The sequence below is a fragment of the Perna viridis genome, chromosome 11 (genome assembly GCF_037379345.1).
Source record: "Perna viridis isolate PV_CMFRI_1.1 ecotype Kerala chromosome 11, ASM3737934v1, whole genome shotgun sequence".
Taxonomy (NCBI): Eukaryota; Metazoa; Mollusca; class Bivalvia; order Mytilida; family Mytilidae; genus Perna; species Perna viridis.
This window is the reverse complement of record NC_142455.1, coordinates 5,454,346-5,473,432: the sequence shown is the minus strand read 5'-3', so window position 1 is coordinate 5,473,432 and position 19,087 is coordinate 5,454,346. Positions and strand designations below refer to the sequence as shown.

Here is a 19,087-nt window from a genome sequence, read left to right as displayed (position 1 = left end):
TATATTACACTACATTCATCTGAAGTGGTCCTTCCCTTCTCTTTTCAGTTACCTAGACGTCCGTTCACAATGTACACGTTATATCTTTAACAAACAAATACGTTTCTTTGCAAGTCCTTTGATCTCAGAGAATATCTTTTAGGGGAAATTTGCATCATAAAAAAAACACTTGATGATCAAACAAAATTTCTCAAATTTCCTCATTAACATCGCTATCAATTCCAAAAATGGTCATTTAGATCAATAATATCACTCAGGGTGGAAGTTCTAGCATTATAATCACCAATCAAAAAATATGTATTATGGTTACCTAAGTACTCTAAAAAGCACTTTTTCAATGTCATCAATAGAATCTTTATATGGATATTTACTATTTTCAAGTGGAATATAAAACAGCCTACAAGGATTTTGGAGTTATACATGTTGTTCGTAATTTAAAGCTATAGTACAAAATCGTATTCAGATTAAAAAAACACAATATTATTATATTATTACTTCGAAATTGCTTATAAATAAAAGTGATATCTCCAGATATTTAACACATTTTCTTTTCTTTCAAATTTTTTTTATAACTATCAGGTAATGTGATGCTATCTAATTCATCTAATTTAGATTAAATACATGCAGAAATTTTTAGATTATAAGTGGACAATAAACCCTCCATCTTGATGAAAACGGGCTATGAGTGTCAGAATTTGGAATATATTCATTCCTCACTTCCACAAACTCATTTTACTGCAAGTGAAAAGATAATGATATTCAATTCCAACTTCTTAAGAATAACAAACAGGGCATTACCTATCCTGGTATAGTGCATTATGCCGGCAACATACTAAAAGAACTAATTTTTTCAATTTCATCAAAAGCATCTTTAAATGCATATTTACTGTTTTACGGTGGGATGTAAATTCAGCCTATACGGTTATTGGACTTATCGATGTTGTTTTTAATTGAAAGCCATTAAACAAAATTACTTTCGCATTCGTAAAACACAATATTAAAAATTAGAAATTGCTTATAAATATCAGTGATACCTGCAGATATTTTAACACAACCTTTTCTCAAGTTTCGAAAAATGGTTAGAACTTTTAGATTATGCGATGTATCTAATTATCTAATTTGATTAAATACATGTACAAATATCATAGGTTTGAATTAATGAAAAAAAAAATCGGGAACAAATTATTTTTATTCAAGACCACAAACATTACCAAATATACTCACTTGGCCAGGAGACTAGTATAAGTAACATTTATGAAGTTTTTATAAATAGAGAAAGCTTGAGGCTATACACACTTTATATAAGAAAATATATATATTATTCCTAGAAGTGAATCGATCGTAATAATGAAATGAAACAAGGGGTTACCGTTCATTTAAGATTTTAATAGCCCATCGAAATAAGGTTGCTCTTTTCGATATTTTACATAAAAATTTGGACTATTTTTTGTAAAAACAATAATAAAGTCTGTACCACATTGATTTAGGATGAGAATAAAACAATGCATTGGAAATATGTAAAAAATGTGACAATAAATGCCGAAACAGTGATAATCACAAAGGTTTGAATTATGATATGTCTCCATGGATATAAAAAATACCTTCAAACAATGAAGGTCTCTATGATATATAAATTGAATCTCATTTACGGACACTAAGCATAAAACAAAGTACAATGTAGACATACATATAAATTTAACTTAAAATTTTAGTAAAGCTATTAAACTGGTGAAATTAGAGTTACAGTTTTGTGAAAATAAAGAAAAAAATAACTATGACCTCCTCATGACAATAAGATAAGGCGATTATAATCTCGTACAAGGTAACCGGAATGGTATTTTTCACTGTTACTAGCGATGAATTGCCAAAAAATAATATTTGGATTCGATGGAAACTTTCATGATGAAAGATAAAACATAGAGAAGACTATTATGAGTATGCTTACAACCACTATAAAATATAACAATAATACGAATTGGCTATTTACTTGTTTTCTTTAAATGGAATGGGAAACCCAAGAAAGACTTACTTTAAAGAATTGTATTTTAGTAAAAATGCGTAGAAACAAGTTTCTTTAATATCAATGCCTCATAGCTTTAATTAACATCACAAGTTTATTCAGCAAACTCAGGCACACTTAAGAGCAATAGCAATACATAAAGAAGTATATAAAACGTGTTAAACAGTAGGAAAGAGAACTTGGATAGCACTAGCTGAATGAAAATCGACACGTTTTTTTTCTAGTTTCCTTAGAAATATACATAACCTTACAATTTCTTTTTATCACCAGTGGATGATAAACCCTGCACCTTGATGAAGACGGGTTAAGAATGTAATAACTTCGAATATAATTTTTATACTCGGCGTCACATAAATAAGATACTGTTAAAATTCGAATAAAAATATTTTCTACGACTTAATTGACACCTACCGTCGTTTAAATTGTCTTAAATGACTTGCTCATTCGTTTAGCCAAACGGCTTCTCCCTAAACATTGAATCGTTAAATTCCCGTCAGATTTTAATTCTCGGTGCCAATATTTACATTGTAAAAAGTCGGCCATTTTTACAGTGATCGGGTTGCTAGGTTGTTTACGTTTAAATGGTTTGTCCAAAAACCGAAGAACCTAGAATGCATTTCGGCGTTATTTCGGATATCTCGGATTTATTTTACGCGAACAACGTACAATACCGAGAAGTTGATCAAGCAGACGATTGTCATCGGAGTTCGACGGGAACTTACGAACTTCGTTTGTAAACAAATCGTGCCGTAGAAACCAACATGGCGGATATTACTATGGGATTTTCCCGTAAGGATTTGTTACGCATGATTTATGCTAATAAGCGACTCGTTGGTACTAACACGTCATGCATATACGCGAACTATCTTCAGATTAAATAAAAGAGAGACAACTCTAGCGGTAAGTCCCGACGGTTAAAAAAGTAGAGCTTCAATTCGAAAATGTGTTGTATGTGACGTCGTGTATAGTCAGTTCCAGTAACTGATTGTTACTACAAGGAAAAAAGATAATGATATTCATTTCCAGCTTCTTGAGAATTACACAAAGGGCATTACCTATCCTTGTATAGTTTCATTATACCAGCAATTTAATACAGCGTATACGGTTATTGGAATTGTCGATGTTGTTCTTTTTTGAAAGGATGGAATGAAACAATGCATATTTTTGGATAGGAATTTTGTGGAAATAAACACAATAAATGCTGAACCAGAGGTACTCAAAATAGGGTTGAGTAATGATATGTCTCCATGGATGATGTAACCACACATATAATTTTACCTCAGAAATTTAGTAAGACCAACTGACTTACTGGTGAAATTAGAGTTACAAATTTGTAAATATAAAGAGGAAAAGTATTTCTATTCAACATGATCCAAAATTCCTTTATATTGGTTTTAGATGTGTTTTGTAGTTCCTGATCTAAACGTAGTTGATGTTGGACACAATTCCTTGCCAGTTCCACTTTATACACTTTACTTGCCAATTTCACATTACATTATTATACCAATTATTCCTGATTTTATCTTCTTTATTTTGTCTTGCTTAATAGTCTTGTGCTGTTCATTTCCAAACGATGCACCAGCAGAGTCCAAGAAAAATCCTCCAATTCTATTTAATAAACTGTCGATGTTTTGAGCATTCGGCTGAAAAGGATTATGTTCAACAAGCATTTCATTTATAATATTTCCGTTATGTGTTGCATTTTCAATTAACATTAGATAAAAGAGAGTCAAATGGTTTAATTTCTACGATGTTTTTTTTTTATAACGATCGAACAAAAAATGAAATAATCTATCGACTACATTCATATAAAGTGTTTTTTCTTTGTCGTTAACAAGACGTGCGATCAAAATATACATGTTACATCTTTTACAAAAATCAGTAAGTTTCAGACCAAATGTATTTGCATGTCCGTTGTATTTACAGTATCTTTTTAAATGTATATTTACATCAACAAGCTTTTGATGATCAAACAATTTTTTTTTATTCTCTTTATCTTCATCGCTATCAATTCATTCCAAGATATCGTCATTTAGGTCATTCATATCACTAAGAGTACAAGTTCTAGCATTAAAATCACCAATAAAACTATATCATAACAGTAATACTTACGGTTTTGTGAAAATAAAGAAGAAAAAATATGTCATCATGACAACATAACAAAATGATTCTAGTCGTAACAATGGTAATCAGGATAGATTTTTTCCCCAAAACAATATTTTAAAAAATGGACTTGATGAAAAAAGATAAAACCTGCAGGAAACTATTATGAATAAGATAACAATAACTATAAAACATAATGTTAATACGAAATGGCTACCGAGTAGTTTTTATTGACGAGAATTGGGACCCCAAGTGAGATTTACTTCGATGTAATAGTATCTAGATAAACCTCTCATGCAAACATGCGTAGAAATATGTTTCTTTAATTTCAACGCCTCATAGATTTACTCTTTTACATAACAAGACAAGATTATTTAGCAAACTCAGGCAAGTTAATTGCCACAAGATCAATATATAAACAAGTATATAAAAATGTGACAAACAGTAGGAAAGAAAACATGAATATCAACCGCTTGAAAAATAATCAACACGTGTTTTTCTGGTTTCTTTAAAAGTATATATAATCGTACAACAATTCTTTGATTACAAATAGACAATAAACCCTACTTCAAGATGGAGACCATTTAAATAGGAGAATATTTGAAGAATTTAATACAATATTTCATATAAAATGCCAGATTGTTTAAATTGACCACAAGGTAACCGTTTCGACCAATAACATTTTATTTAAGCAACGGTTATAAGAGGGAAGCGTCCTGTTTCACAATAAACCATATAATTTGATGTCGAGGATCTAACATTTAATATTCTCTAGAAATTTCAAATTGGCTTTTTCGATAACCTCCGTATTATCGTAGTTTTTATATCTTAGACGTGTAAAGTAAAATAGTATCGACTAGATAACCAAACAGCTTCAGTTGGAGATCAATGGACCATTTTTATGGTAATATTCCTGTGTCTAACAGAGTTTTTTGGTTTTTTTTATAATGGCAAACAGATGTGGATTGAATTTTAAATGTATTCATTTATTATAAGGTCAAATCCAAGTGCTTTGTAGATACGCCTTTTTCATTTGCATCCACGTTGAATCGGACATTTTCGATGGCATCAAGTTCATCTTGCTGGAGACCTTGAAATCAACATTATGATGTTCGTGTTGTTCATCTCTCTCAAGATTTTTGAAGAGTTCGAATAGAAAGTTCAGCGGCATCTCTAACTTTGCGATTGCATCAAGTTGTATTTATCCAAAATGTTTCAACATTCCTTTATATTGGTTTTAGATGTATTCCGTAGTTCATGTTCTAAACGTGGTTGATGTTAGGCATAACTCCTTGACAGTTCTTTTTTACACACTTTACTTGCCGACTACACATTAAATTATACCAACCAATCCTGATTTCTTTCTTTTTTTTATTATTTTTTTTTCCATTAATGTGTTGTGGTGCTAATTTCCAAACGATGCATTATCAGAGTTCAAGAGAAATCCTAATTTTCCAATAGACTCTCAATGTTATGAGCATTCGGCTGAAAAGTATCAAGTTTAGCTCACAATTCATTGATAATAGTTCATTGATAATATTTTCCCTTTGAATGGTATTTTCAATGAACCACAGATATAAGAGAATCAACTGGTTAAATTTCAAATTCTACGATGTTTTTTCATAAGGTTCGAACAAACAAAAAATAATCTATCAAACTACATTCATTAGAAGTGGTCTTTCCTATTTCTTTGTCGTTACCAAGACGTCTGTTCACAATGTGCATGTAACTTCTATTACAAAATCACCCAGTTTCAGACAAAATGTATCTCCAGGTCCTTTGTCTTCAAAGATTCTATGTAAAGGAATATTTACATCATCAGGCTTTGATGATCACACACAATTTCTCTAATTTCCTCATCTATATCGCTATCTAATCATTTCCAAAAAACAAATCGCCATTTAAGTCATTAAAATGACTAAGAGTAGAAGTTCTACAATTAAAATCACCAATCAAACTATATCATAACAGTAATACTTACGGATTTGTGAAAATAAAGAAGAAAAAATATTTCATCATGACAACATAACAAAATGATTCTAGTCGTAACAATGGTAAACAGGATAGATTTTTTTTTTCACTTTTTTTTAAATTAATTCCCCAACAAATATTAAAAAAAAGATTTGATGGAAATTTCCATGATGAAATATAAGACCTGCAAAAGATTATTGTAAGTAAGCTAACAACCACTATAAAACATAATGTTAATACAAAATGGTTATTGAGTAGTTTACATTAAAGGGAATGGGGACCCAAAGAGAGATTTAATTAAATATAATAGTATTTAAGTAAACCGCTCTTGTAAACATGTGTAGAAAGGTGTTTTTTTTTCAATTTCAACGCCTCAAAAATTTGCTTACATCAACATGACAAGACAAGTGTATTTTGCCACAGGTAAGTACTACATGAGCAATATATAAACAAGTATATAAAAATGTGACAACAGTAAGAAAGAGAGCATGGACATCAACATCTTGAATGAAAATCAACACATTTTTCCTAGTTTCCTTGAAAATATAAACAAGCATACAACAATTCCTTGATTAGAAGTGGACAATAAACTCTATATCAAGATGGAGACGAGTTAATAGTGAAATAACTTCGAATATACTTATACCTTATTCAACTAACTCAGTGTTACTACAAGTAAAAATATAATGACATGTTTCCAACTTCTTTAGTTACACAAAAAGCATTTCCTATCCTGTTATAGAACATTATGCCAGCGACAAACTAAAATTGGCAATTTAAAATTAGAGCATCTGAATTTTCAAACAAATTGAAAGATCAATTAACCATTCAAATTGGACAATATTTGTTTGAAGAATTTTATTCAATATTTCAAGTGAAATACCAGATAGTTTAAATTTACCACAAAGTAACAGTTTCGACCAATAACATAACCATTGTATTTAAGCAACAATAATAAGAGGAAAGCGTCCTGTTTCACAATAGACCATACAAGTTGATGTCGAGGAACTAACATTAAATAAATAGTATTCACTAGATAACCAAAAAGCTTCAGTTGGAGATCAATAGATAAATGTACCAATGAACTATTTTTATGGGAATATTCCAGGGTCCAACAAAAAGTTAGAGTTTTACGTATAATGGCAAACAAATGTGGATTGAATTTTAAATATTATAGTATTATTGCGAAAGGTTTTCCATATTGTACGAGTTATTAGCCCTCGGCTAGAAATATTGGACTTTATCTCAGTCCAATATGGCTAGCCTCGGACCAATAACAAAGTCAATAAATAAGCAAAATTATATCTTTATTGACTATCTAATCCAATACGCTATTCGAATATGGATTTTAACCAATCCACGTTGAATCGGCCATTTTCGATTGCATCAAGTTCATCTTACTGGAGATCTTGAAAACAACATCATGTTTGTGTTGTTTATCTTTGTTGAACTTGTTAAAGTGTTCGAATAGAAATTTCAGCATCATCTCTGGATTTTCTTATTGCTTAAAGTTGTATCCAAAATGTTCCAATATTCTTTTGTATTGGTTTTAAATACGTTCCATAGTTCCTGTTCTAAACGTGGCTGTTGTCAGACATAACTTCTTGACAATTCCTTTTAATAAACTTTACTTGCCAATTTCACATTATATTATACCAACTATTCCTGCTTTTATCCTTTTTTAAAATCTTGTGGTGTTAAATTCAAAACGATTAGTAAGCTGACTCCAAAAGAAATCCTAATTTTCCAACAGACTGTCGATAATATGAGCATTCGACTGAAAACTTTCCACTTCAGCTCACAGTTCATTGATAATTATTCATCAACAATATTTTCCCTTTGAATGGCATTTTCAATTAACTTTAGATATAAAGAATTAAATGGTTCAATTACAAATTCTACTGTTGTTTTTTTTATAAAGTTCGAACAAGCTTTGGATGAGCAAACACAATTTCTCTATCTACATCGTTATCAATTCATTCCAAATATTCCAAAAATTGTTATATAGATCAATAAAATCACTAATGGTAGAAGTTCTAGCATTAAAATCACCAATAAACCAGATGAATTATGGTTACCCAAGTACTCAAAAACTCTATTCCAATTACATCCAAAGCATCTTGAGATGGGTATTTACAGTTTTCGGGTTGGAGGTATGAACACTTTATATAAAAAAAAATTAATGAAAGAATAATCAAGGAAACCAAGGTTATAGCGGTAATCAAAATAATGTAATCCAGGGACAAAGACCAGACATGGAAAACAGACATACACAACAAATAACAAAGTAACTAAAATCATACATACAAAGTAACAATACCAAATGAGCAACTCGGACTCCACTAAAAACTGGGAGCATGGACCAGGTGCACCGGTATGGTAGACGTCCTCTGCTTTTCTAGAAACACCCGCCGAGTTGTTCATAAAAATCAAGTCCGGGGTAGACGAAAAAGAAAAGTAAAACTATGACACGTTGAATAAATTAGTTTTCATGGCGCAGATGGATACACTCTAACGATTCACGAGTTCATGATGACGACAATAAAACTTCTATAGTGATGACCTCAATCTTGTAGCAACGCAACTCTGTTCCAGAAGCCTATTTGTTAAATTGATATTTTATTCCTATATTAATCTTGTACGAGATTTAAACAATGCATAGGAATTTTGTGAACATTTGTAAAATAAATGCTGAAACAGAGGTTATCAAAAAAGGGTTGAATAATAATGTCACCATGGATATAAAAATATATTCAACCGATGCTGTCTATTTTATATATTAACTAGAATCTTGTGAACTGTTTGTTTGTTTGTTTGTTGGGGTTTAACGCCAGAGCAGCAATATTTCAGCTATATTCAGGCGATGAACATGAAGTGGATGATAAAATGAACATGAAATGATGTTGAAATGAAAAATGGGATGGGACACAAGGATAATGGGGTAGAAAAATGTTGATTGCCACTGGAAATAGGGCGAGATGTGTAGGGTCGGACAGTTTAGCCCCGTGGTGGAGCCCTATGGTTCCTCTTCAGGGAGAAAACCACAGTAGGGTTTTTAACGTGCGAGGAACGTGGCATCTTTTCCAACACGTTTCACCACTATGGTTTGCGGTCAGGTTTTCCGTATTATAGTCTGACAACCCAAGCATGTAACACACCAGGGGTACCCCATCCCCCCACCTGGGGCGCATAACCCAGTTGCTCTGTGGGCAGAGCGCCCTAGCCCCCGGCTAAGGTTCTGAGCACTATTTAGACGCCTTTTACGACAAGCTTAGCACTGCTGCAGGCCCATTCTTTTGACACCCGGACCTGCACGGGTCGAATCCTATTAACAGAAACCAGAGTACAAAGCAGCCATATATATACATTTAACTTAGAGAGATTTAGTAAAACCAACTGACTAACTGGTGAAATCAAAGTTACCGTTTTGCGAAAATTAAGTATTATCTCATCCTAACAACAAGATAAGGTTAATATAGTCTGTAACAATGGTAACCAGAATAGAGATATTTAATTGTTATTAGCCATGATCTGCTAAAAAAACGAAAAGAAATGGATTTGATGAAAATTTGCATGATGACCTGTAGAAGATTATTATGAATTACAACCACTATAAAACATAAAATTAATACGAAATGACTATTGAATAGTTTTCTTTAAAGGGAATTGAAATCCCAAAAGTGGTTTAATATAAAAGTATTTAAGTGAAGTTGCGTAGAAATATGTCTGTTTAATTTCAGTGCCTCATAAATTTGCTTTAATTATTATAAAAAGACAGGTAGGCTCTTAAATGCAATATATAAACAAGTATACAAAAATGTGGAATACAGACAGAAAGAAAGAAAGAAAACATGGATATCAACAGCTTAAGTGTAAATCAACACGTTTCCTTAGTTCTGCTAACTCTTTCTTACTACAAGTTGAATGATAATGATATTCAATTCCAACTTGAAAATTACACAAAGGGCATAACCGATCCTAATATAGTACACTATCCTAGAGACCTACTTCCATTGAATTTTTTTAACATCAAAGCATCTGAATTTTCAAAAAAAAAAATAACGATATGCGTTTTATCACCAATCAAATCATTTGCATCATGGTTACCTAAGTACTCTAAAACTTTTTCAATTTCATCAAAAGAATCTTTAGATGCATATTTGCTATTTTCAGGTGGGATGTAAATACAGCCTATAAGGTTATTGGAATTATCTCTGTTGTTCTAAATCGAAAGCAAGCCATTGTAAAAAAAAATACATTCAGATTCGTAAAACTCAATATTATTACAAGTCATTGCTTATAAATACAATGATACCTCTAAATGTTTAACACAACCTTTCCTTAGTTTAGAAAATTGTTTTCAACTATTACGTAATACCATGATATCCGTTTCATCTAATTTAGATTTAATACAGATACAAATATCATCGGTATGAATTAATTCAAAACATTCGGAAACAATTCGTTTTGATTCAAAACCATAAACATTAAGACAAGACAATTTCATAATATCCATTCTTAGAGCCGCGTTTTCCTAGTAAGATTTATGGAGTACTAATTAGGAGTTGTTCGGGGCTGTCAGTATTCTTCTTTCTTTAAAACGAACCAGAAGGAACAGAAGGACTTCGATTTTTGGAATTTTCTGCCATTAGTATATCTCTGAATTCCATAGATCGATCATTATTTGTTTCCTGGTGTATGTACATCGATTTAAAGATTATCCAAAACTAGCTGGACTTGCATACCTTCATGTTTATATATTTTTTTAAGGATAGGATACAACTTCTTTTTCTTCTTGTGAATTTCCATGGGAAATTGTTCATTTATCCCAAAAGGTTTCCTCTTGAGGCGATAAGCCTTTTTGAGAATGATACCATCATCTTTTCGATACAAGAAGCGTACAATTGGTTGAATTCTTCCCAGGGTGGGCATTTCCTATCTGCATTTGGTGTGTGTTTCCTAATACGTTTCGGAAAAAAATTCGTATTTTATTTTTCAGTCTTCGTCTCCAAGGTAGAGAAGACCAATGAATATACGGTTATATTTCATCGATATATAGCAGAGATCCAACACGCAGTTTTGTATATCTTTTATTTGCTCTGTATATTACGCGACAACTTGTTCATTCCGTTGTAGTTTTACAGCGTTCATCTTTAATTTTTCGATCTCCTCTTTATTTTCAGAACAATTTTCGACTACCAATTCCATTTTCTCCAATTATTTTGTCTACATTGAAGCTTCATTTATTTACTTTTTGTATCATGTCTTTGATATTAATCGAAAGCGAACTGATAATTGGCATATTATTTCAAGATTTCTGATTCTTCTTTCTCTAAATGCTCATCAATTTGGGTCAGAATTGCTAAAATGTTCAGGGGAAATGTATAGCTCATTTCCTTTCGCTCAACTGACATTTTCTTTTCTGCAATGTGGGTCTTTGTGTCTTTTTCCATCTTTATCATTAACGTTCCCAAGAATGAACAGTAATAGTTTGGCATTTCTTTTATGACATCGTACCGCTTTACAATCAGATGAAACAATCTAAGCTTGTATTTGTTCTTTTGTTCTTCACACTGTTTCTGGCTAAAATAAAGTCATCGTTCATGAATTTGCATGACAACTGTAACAAGTACTATCTTTAAACAAGAGGCTCCCGGCAATCGCTCATCTTGTTAAAGTTTGCCTTTCAAGAGCAATAAATTAAACAAGAAGTTGTCGAACAATTTGGACTCAACAAGGCTTTAGTAGGACTATCTTAAGGATCATTTCAGCGATTGAAAGTTTGTTTCTATTATAGTTTTCAAGATATTGGCTGAAAACCGTAAAAAAAGAAGTTTTTTTTATCTTTCAAGGACAATAACTCTTACAAGGAGTTGCCTGACTACTTTGATCCCTGAAGACCTTTGAAGGTCTTATAATAAGAGTCATTCCAGCAATTGAAATAATTATGCTAAACCTAACAGTTTTGAAGATACATGCGAAAAACACAGTCTGACCCCTATGTTCTATTTTAGTAATGGTGGCCATTTTCTTCAACGGATCAAAAATCCCCACATCAGTTTTATGCAGGATACCCCAAGGTACATTCAAACCAAGTTTGGTTCCATTGGTCAAGTAGAGTCAGAGGATAAGATTTTTTTACAGAAATAAAATTACAAATAGCAAAAAAACATCGAAAAATGGCAATAACTCCAACATAGCCTACTAGATTAAAATGAAAATTTGACTGAAGATAGATCATATGCTGAACACTTTTATCACAAGTCAGAATTTGGCTAAACCTAACGATTTTGAGGATATATGTGAAAAAACTACCGTCTGACCCCTATGTCCTATTTTAGTAACAGCGGCCATGTTATTAAACTGTTTAAAAATCCCCACATATCCTCTATGCAGGATACCCCAAGGAACATTCATGCCAAGTTTGGTTCCAATTAGTCAAGTGGTGTCAGAGGGAAAGCGTTTTAAAAAATTAATAACGACGACGACGGACGCCAAGTGATGGCAAGATAGCCGACGCAGTAAAATTTCACTTCTAAATTTCTACACTTCTTTCAAGAACATAACATATGGCACGCAATTTCAAATTTTCGATAGTTTTTGCGAACGCAATTTCAAATTTTCGATAGTTTTTGCGAACGCAATTTCAAATTGTCGATAGTTTTTTTAACGCCACGAAGTTATCAATATTTAGCCAATCGGTAAGCAGAATCGCGATCAGGTGACTTTTTGTTTCCATAGAAGAGCGTCCTTAAGGGTAAAAAGCAAAACTATACCCAGTGCGTCTAAAGAAAACAGTACGTTTTTGATGTCCCCTAAGCCGAATTTTGGGTGCACTATACAGTTACATTAAGGCGCACTGTTTCGCACACCAAGTTACCCCCGTTAAATTTTGTAAAACCTAAAATTAGAAGTTGAAATTTGGTGGATATATTGTTTAATGTAGTTAAGCATTTATACATAGACAGATGTAATATATGTAATAGTCCACTGCCGGGTTCTCTCCTCAGCATCAGATGGCTGATTTTCAAAATACCTTATATCGCACAAAATTTTGGAACTAAAATTGTGAGAGAATGAATCGAAAGGGTTCTTATTATTTTTACCCTTTCTCCACCTACTCCATCCATGCTTTCGTCCTGTGGTAGTGTCAAAGTGCCGGATATTTTATAAAACATAGTAATTGCCTGTTAGTTTTGGAAAGGCACCCCTGATTCGTACTAAAACTCAGTAATATTTTTTTCAGTATGTTACCATGGCTACTGGATTACATAACAATAATCACTAAATTACTTATAAATGATTTGAACCTCCACACACCAGGGTTTTCAAAAATATCCACTTTCTTATGACAAAACACTAGAAATTTCTGTGTGGACTGCCTCAAAACAGCTTTATTTCAACAAAATGAGACCAAATATTCAGAAATGACCTAACTGTATTGTACTACCTTTAAAAAAGAAAATTTGATCACTGCAGCCATACCGTTGCTAACTGGAAGTAACTGATAAACATCAACACAGGAGGCTGACATTATTTCCAAGCATGCACCATGATTATAACGTATCTGTGGCACTAATTCTTCCTGATACTATCATGTAATGCTTTATCTCAACATGTGGTCACACGTGAAACAATATTTGCGGGAAGTGGAATATGTAATTCAGAGGAAATGTTAATGAAAAATATTAATACTTGATAGTATGTTGATAAAATCAGCACAAGTGTACACACATTAATGCTGGTGAGAATTGAAAATTATTTTTAAACATTAATTTCATTTCAAACAGCACAGCATGTCATCAGATAAAAATTTGATTATTTTTTGCTTGGAATTTAAATTACTAATTCTAGAACAATAAGCTCTTGAATTTGTAAAAAAGTACTCCAAAATCCAATTTTTTAATTTTTTTTTTCTAATTTGTTTTTGATTCAATTCAATGATCTATAAAATAGGGAGAATAGAATCATTTCAGCAGTTGGAAGTTTCTATCTATTTTTCATATCAGCCATTCAAAAAAAAATTAAAATGCAAGTAGAAATCATTCTAAGTACATGTATGCAACTAAGGTCCGATGGAACAGCATTACATGTACATGTACTTAAAATTGTACCTTGGCATGCTCTATGCTGGGCTCGTTACAAATGTAGACTATAATACGGAAAACCTGACCGCAATCCATATTGATGCACCGTGTTGGGAAAATTACATATTCCTCGCACATTCAAGAACCCTGTTATGGTATTCGACAGGATGAGCCTTGGCATCCACACAGCAGGCTGAATTGCCCGACCATACCTACCTCTCCCAATTTTCAATGGCAATTAAAAATCGTCCACTAAATATCATCCTTGTGTCTCATCTCATGTTTCATTTTATAATTTATTACATGTTCACCGCCTGGACATAGCTGAAATATTGCAAATTCGGTGTCCAACAATCAATAAATCATTATAATGGATAAAGTGTAAAATATAAAGATACATGTAAAATACTAGTAATTCAAAAGCTGTGATATTACTAGTAATCGAAGTAATGTCAAACTTGACCAAAGAACAACCAGATGTCAAGACATTTTTCAACTCCCATAAACTGAAGAGATATACGTGTTTGTAAGCAATAGCAAACTTTAGTTTACATCAATTTGCCTAACTTGAAAAGCTTTACTAAAAGTCAATGTGCTAGTTACATAGAGCCTTTCATTTTGCAAATAATGCCTCCTTTAATGGTAAAGTAATAAGCTTTAAAGTAAATTTAAATATTAACTTGCACATAACCTCTGGTAGCCACGAATGACATGGTGCAGGTTCTGTTGATTTGTTCACCAGTTTTGAATTCTTCATCTGTATGGTCTTTTAGATCATTGGACGCCGTACAAGAACTTAGGAAACTCTGCAGCGAAAAATACGAAACAATGATACAACGCGCTGCTTTACACAAGCAACATATTACAAGGCAGTGAAATACCTGCAAGCTCGTTAAGCTTTGAACGTAAAGGCATTGATAATATTAGCAATGAACAATAGTACAAGGCCTGCTTATATGAAAATGCAGACCGGTAAAGGAAACTGTCAAGTAGACTATGCTTTTTTATAAACGGGTTCTGAAATCTGAATCTTCACATTTTCTACCTTACTTGCAACTAAATTGAGAAAGTGGCCTATTTCAAATCCACGATTTTGATATTTTAAGCTTTATAGTAAATATTTTTTGAAGGTCCTTTAAAATATCTATCTGTACGCCATGCTCTAGAACAATGTGCAGCTGTTTATTCCAAGAATGGATAGACTAAGTATGGAAAAAAAATCTAGAAAAAAGTTCTAAACAAGTACTGTTCAGACTTGATCTAGAGAGAGTAATCAAGGGAACCAGGATTCTAGCGGAAATCAAACGAATGTAATCAAGGGACACCGACCAGACATAGAAAACAGACGAACAAAAAGAACATGAAATTACCAAAATAATACAAAGTAACAAAAGTAAATGAGGAGCTCCATTAAAAACAGAACAGCGAACATTCCCCGAATTTACTAATAGGGGAGGCGGTCTCTGCTCATGAAGTCAAGTCCAGGATAGACGAAAGTGGAAAGGAACTATGTAACGTTGAACAAGCCAGTTTTCATGGTGCAGATGGATACAACGTAACGATCCACGAGTTCATGATGACGACCATAAATCTTCTATAGTGATGACTTTAATTTTGTAGCAACATAACTCTGTTCCACAAGCCTAATTTTAAGAAGTCTATGATGATACAAAAAATCTGTGTAGTTACGGCAAGCTCTGACATAACGTATGAGTTGTGATATGCACAGGTGCTGAAAGGATGTCACCGATGAACTTGAAAATTAGGACAGTCAGATGTATCGTCTATGGTGCTATGATTAAAATCACTCAAGGAGACGACATTGGCAAAGTTAGGGATGTATGTGATGCAAACCACTTTCACTTGGCCTCATCAATGATTAACAAGCACATTGCCTGGATTTGTTTTAGCATTTTCTATCAGTGGTACCATGATATCATATCTGCTTGGATGAAAAACCAGATAATTATCCAGAAAACAAGAAATTTTGTTGTGGATGCATGTACAAAGAAATTAACCCTACAAATTATTTTTACTTTGTTTTTGCAAAATGAATTAGTAGTACTTATAAGTATTGGAAAGATGGGCCTTAAATATTGAAACATAATTGTATACACCGATTTTTATGTTATGCAATTTAAGTACCTCTTAATTAGGAATAGGTCATGACAAACTATTGCAGATAGGTAAATTTTCCTCTACACTTATGTGCAAAAACTAATAAAACTATGTCTCCAATGCTAAAAAAAATATAAACTTGATAATTTTCTTAAAACAATATCAATTCTAAAATGTTCATATAATATAAAAATAACGTTTAAACTGTCTTGCTTAACTCTAGATCTTGTTATAAAAAAGGGAACAGTTGGTTCATCCACGGAATTCACGGTTTTTAACCAATGACCAGAAATCAAATTTAAAACTGCGTATTTGGCTAATCAGCAGTTGATAGTTGTTTTGCAATGTAACGTGTTTTTAAGTCCCAGTCCATATATAATTCAGTCAATGCTGATAATAATGATTCATCGTGTAGAAAATCCCACCCAACAAGTCTAAATATGCTACATTTTAAAAAAAAACTATTACTATTTCTGTATTTAGATATGCACTTTCATCAAAATCATACATTTATCTCCCACTAAAATCAATCAAATTAAACCAAATCAAGAACGATAATTCTTGCAAGGTGTCAATTTTGTGTACAATCTATTTAATTTCCATCTCTTAAATTAACATTATGTGATCAGTTACAAGAAAAAACTGAGTTTTTGACATGCATGAATGACCTCCTATCTGATTTTTATATGGACTGATACTTAAATGTTCTTAACAGAATAAACAAGTACTGGCTTTAAGGTAATTAATCATTTAAATTCTTAAAGATTGGTCAATTCATCTTCTTCTTAGACGGCTAGATATTTGCGAATTAGTGACCTAGTGATATATATACAATATAATTGTATTACAGAAAAAATGAAGTATTTGTATGAGGCTAAGGAAGGGGAAGCAACAGCTAGGCTCTGCCGAGCAGTTACTCCCCTTCCGAGCCGAAAACAAATATTTTCTATATATTTTCTGTAATACACTAATATTTTATCCTGCAACAAGTCAGTTTTGATGGTTTTGTGTTGTTAAGAGCATTTAATTCAAAGGTAGAAACCTGTCGTGGACCCCCAAGCATTTGCCGTGCATTGAAAATCCGTGGCAAAAATAGTTATGAGAGATGGACATTATTTAACGAAATATTGTAAATTGTAACTTTACTTTTAAACGAGTCATACATATAACATATATTCAAAATTAAACAATAATTTCCGTCATTTAACATGTTTTTCTGATGTGAAATAAATTCTTCCGTGACCTACTTTCTCTTTTAACAAAGTTATTGATTTGTTGGATTGTGTGTGTGTGTGTGTGTGTGTGTGTGTGTGTACACATTCAAAGTGGCAATGTTCAAAGTTGCGCCGTAAAACATCGAATTGACACGGTTAGACATGTTTGTTAGGATGGCACAATGTCTTCGGAACGCTGTGACTGACAGACTGTCAAAGGAGATTCGACGGGGTGCGTGATTGTGATGATGGGCGGAACTTAACTGCTTTTTTTCGCTGCTATACAAATAAAGCAAAAATTTATTTGACACCCGTTATTTGCCCTTTAATGAAGTCATTACAGGATAAATAGTAATTAACCGTTGAGATTGGTTGTTGTGTGGTTGTGTATCATTTTCTATAAAAACAGATTGGTCGAAATTGACGATATGATTGGTTGTTCTTCCGACATCATTGCTGACGATATAAACGGATGATCGCTAGAATTTCTGCCATGATAGATACCGTAAGTCAATTGGCCAAAAAAATTCCAAAGAAATCAAAGGAAAAAAATGATAATAACTCGTGAAAGTTAAATATCGCAAAATATCACCTCCATTTATTTAATTTCAACATCATGACAAACTCACCAAGGCTCGTTTTATTTGTCCCCCGCCCTTCGCAAAACCAGAGGAAGTATAGAATTCGGCTCTGCGTCTGTCCGAAGTTGGTTTCCGGGGCATAACTTCTGAATGCCTATTGATTTTGGGTCATTAAGTCAAAGGTCAAGGTCACATCTACTCAAGCAAAAGAATCACAGTGTTATTAAATATTCAGAACAGAATGTACAAGTAATAATTGATTATAGAGGAAATCAAAAGATTGTTATCCAGGGACAAACAAGAGACATAAAAAAAAGACATAACACAACAAAGAACATAAAAGAACCAAAAAAGTACATACGAAATAACAAAAGTATATGAGCAACTCAGACCCCTCTAAAAACTGTGAGCATGTACTAGGTGTACCGGTAGGGTAAATTACCATTAGCCTAATAAACATTGTTTATGGTCTTGTGAAAATGATTGACTGCTGCAACTTTCTTTTGTATTCCATTCTGATATTGCATATGTTAACTAAACGAATTATAAAGCATTCTAAGCTGTCTAAATGTAAGCTATATAATAAAAACGTGTTTGTTTCTTGTGCAACATAAGAAAGGTGAATGATGTACACTCAAATCCTTTCGACACATTTAAATGCATTCCCAAACTAGTGTGGTCACTTACAAGTCGTTGTAAAATTATTCCTGATAGTATGGATGTTTATTAGAGGTTCTTGATAAATAAGCCATTTTTTTTGTGTGGGGGAGAGGTTTATACCTAAAATTTGGGCAGTATATAGTTAAACAACATTATTCAGTAAATAGCTTGGCCTTAATTATCGTCACCTTAATGGTGGAAATATTTGACGTCATTATTAATGAGTTGCAATTATTTTATGAAAGGGTGTTACCATAAGTATCGGTATTTTTTTTATTATTTGGTGAAAATGTATTTAATTACTAAGATATGGGCATTGATTTAATGTAATAT

General features: G+C 32.5%; 1 protein-coding gene across 5 annotated transcripts in view; it reads right to left on the bottom strand.

Annotated features, from left to right (window-relative positions):
* Positions 1-1,181: 1,181 nt before the first annotated feature.
* The window catches only part of LOC148602709 (uncharacterized), a 33,963-nt gene continuing 16,057 nt past the window's right edge, over positions 1,182-19,087 (bottom strand). The window contains exons 3-6 of one of the 5 annotated variants that reach the window (XM_088552527.1): positions 18,143-18,289; positions 14,862-14,987; positions 14,398-14,505; positions 1,182-11,677 (exon numbers count right to left, since the gene is read on the bottom strand). In XM_088552527.1, coding sequence (XP_088408653.1) covers positions 11,398-11,677; positions 14,398-14,444 — 327 coding nt within the window. In that variant the 5' untranslated portion in view covers positions 14,445-14,505; positions 14,862-14,987; positions 18,143-18,289 and the 3' untranslated portion in view covers positions 1,182-11,397. Of the gene's footprint in view, positions 11,678-14,208; positions 14,988-16,326; positions 16,492-18,142; positions 18,290-19,087 lie in introns of those variants that run through there. The other 4 variants (XM_088552530.1, XM_088552525.1, XM_088552529.1 and 1 more) reach the window with 4 other exon arrangements.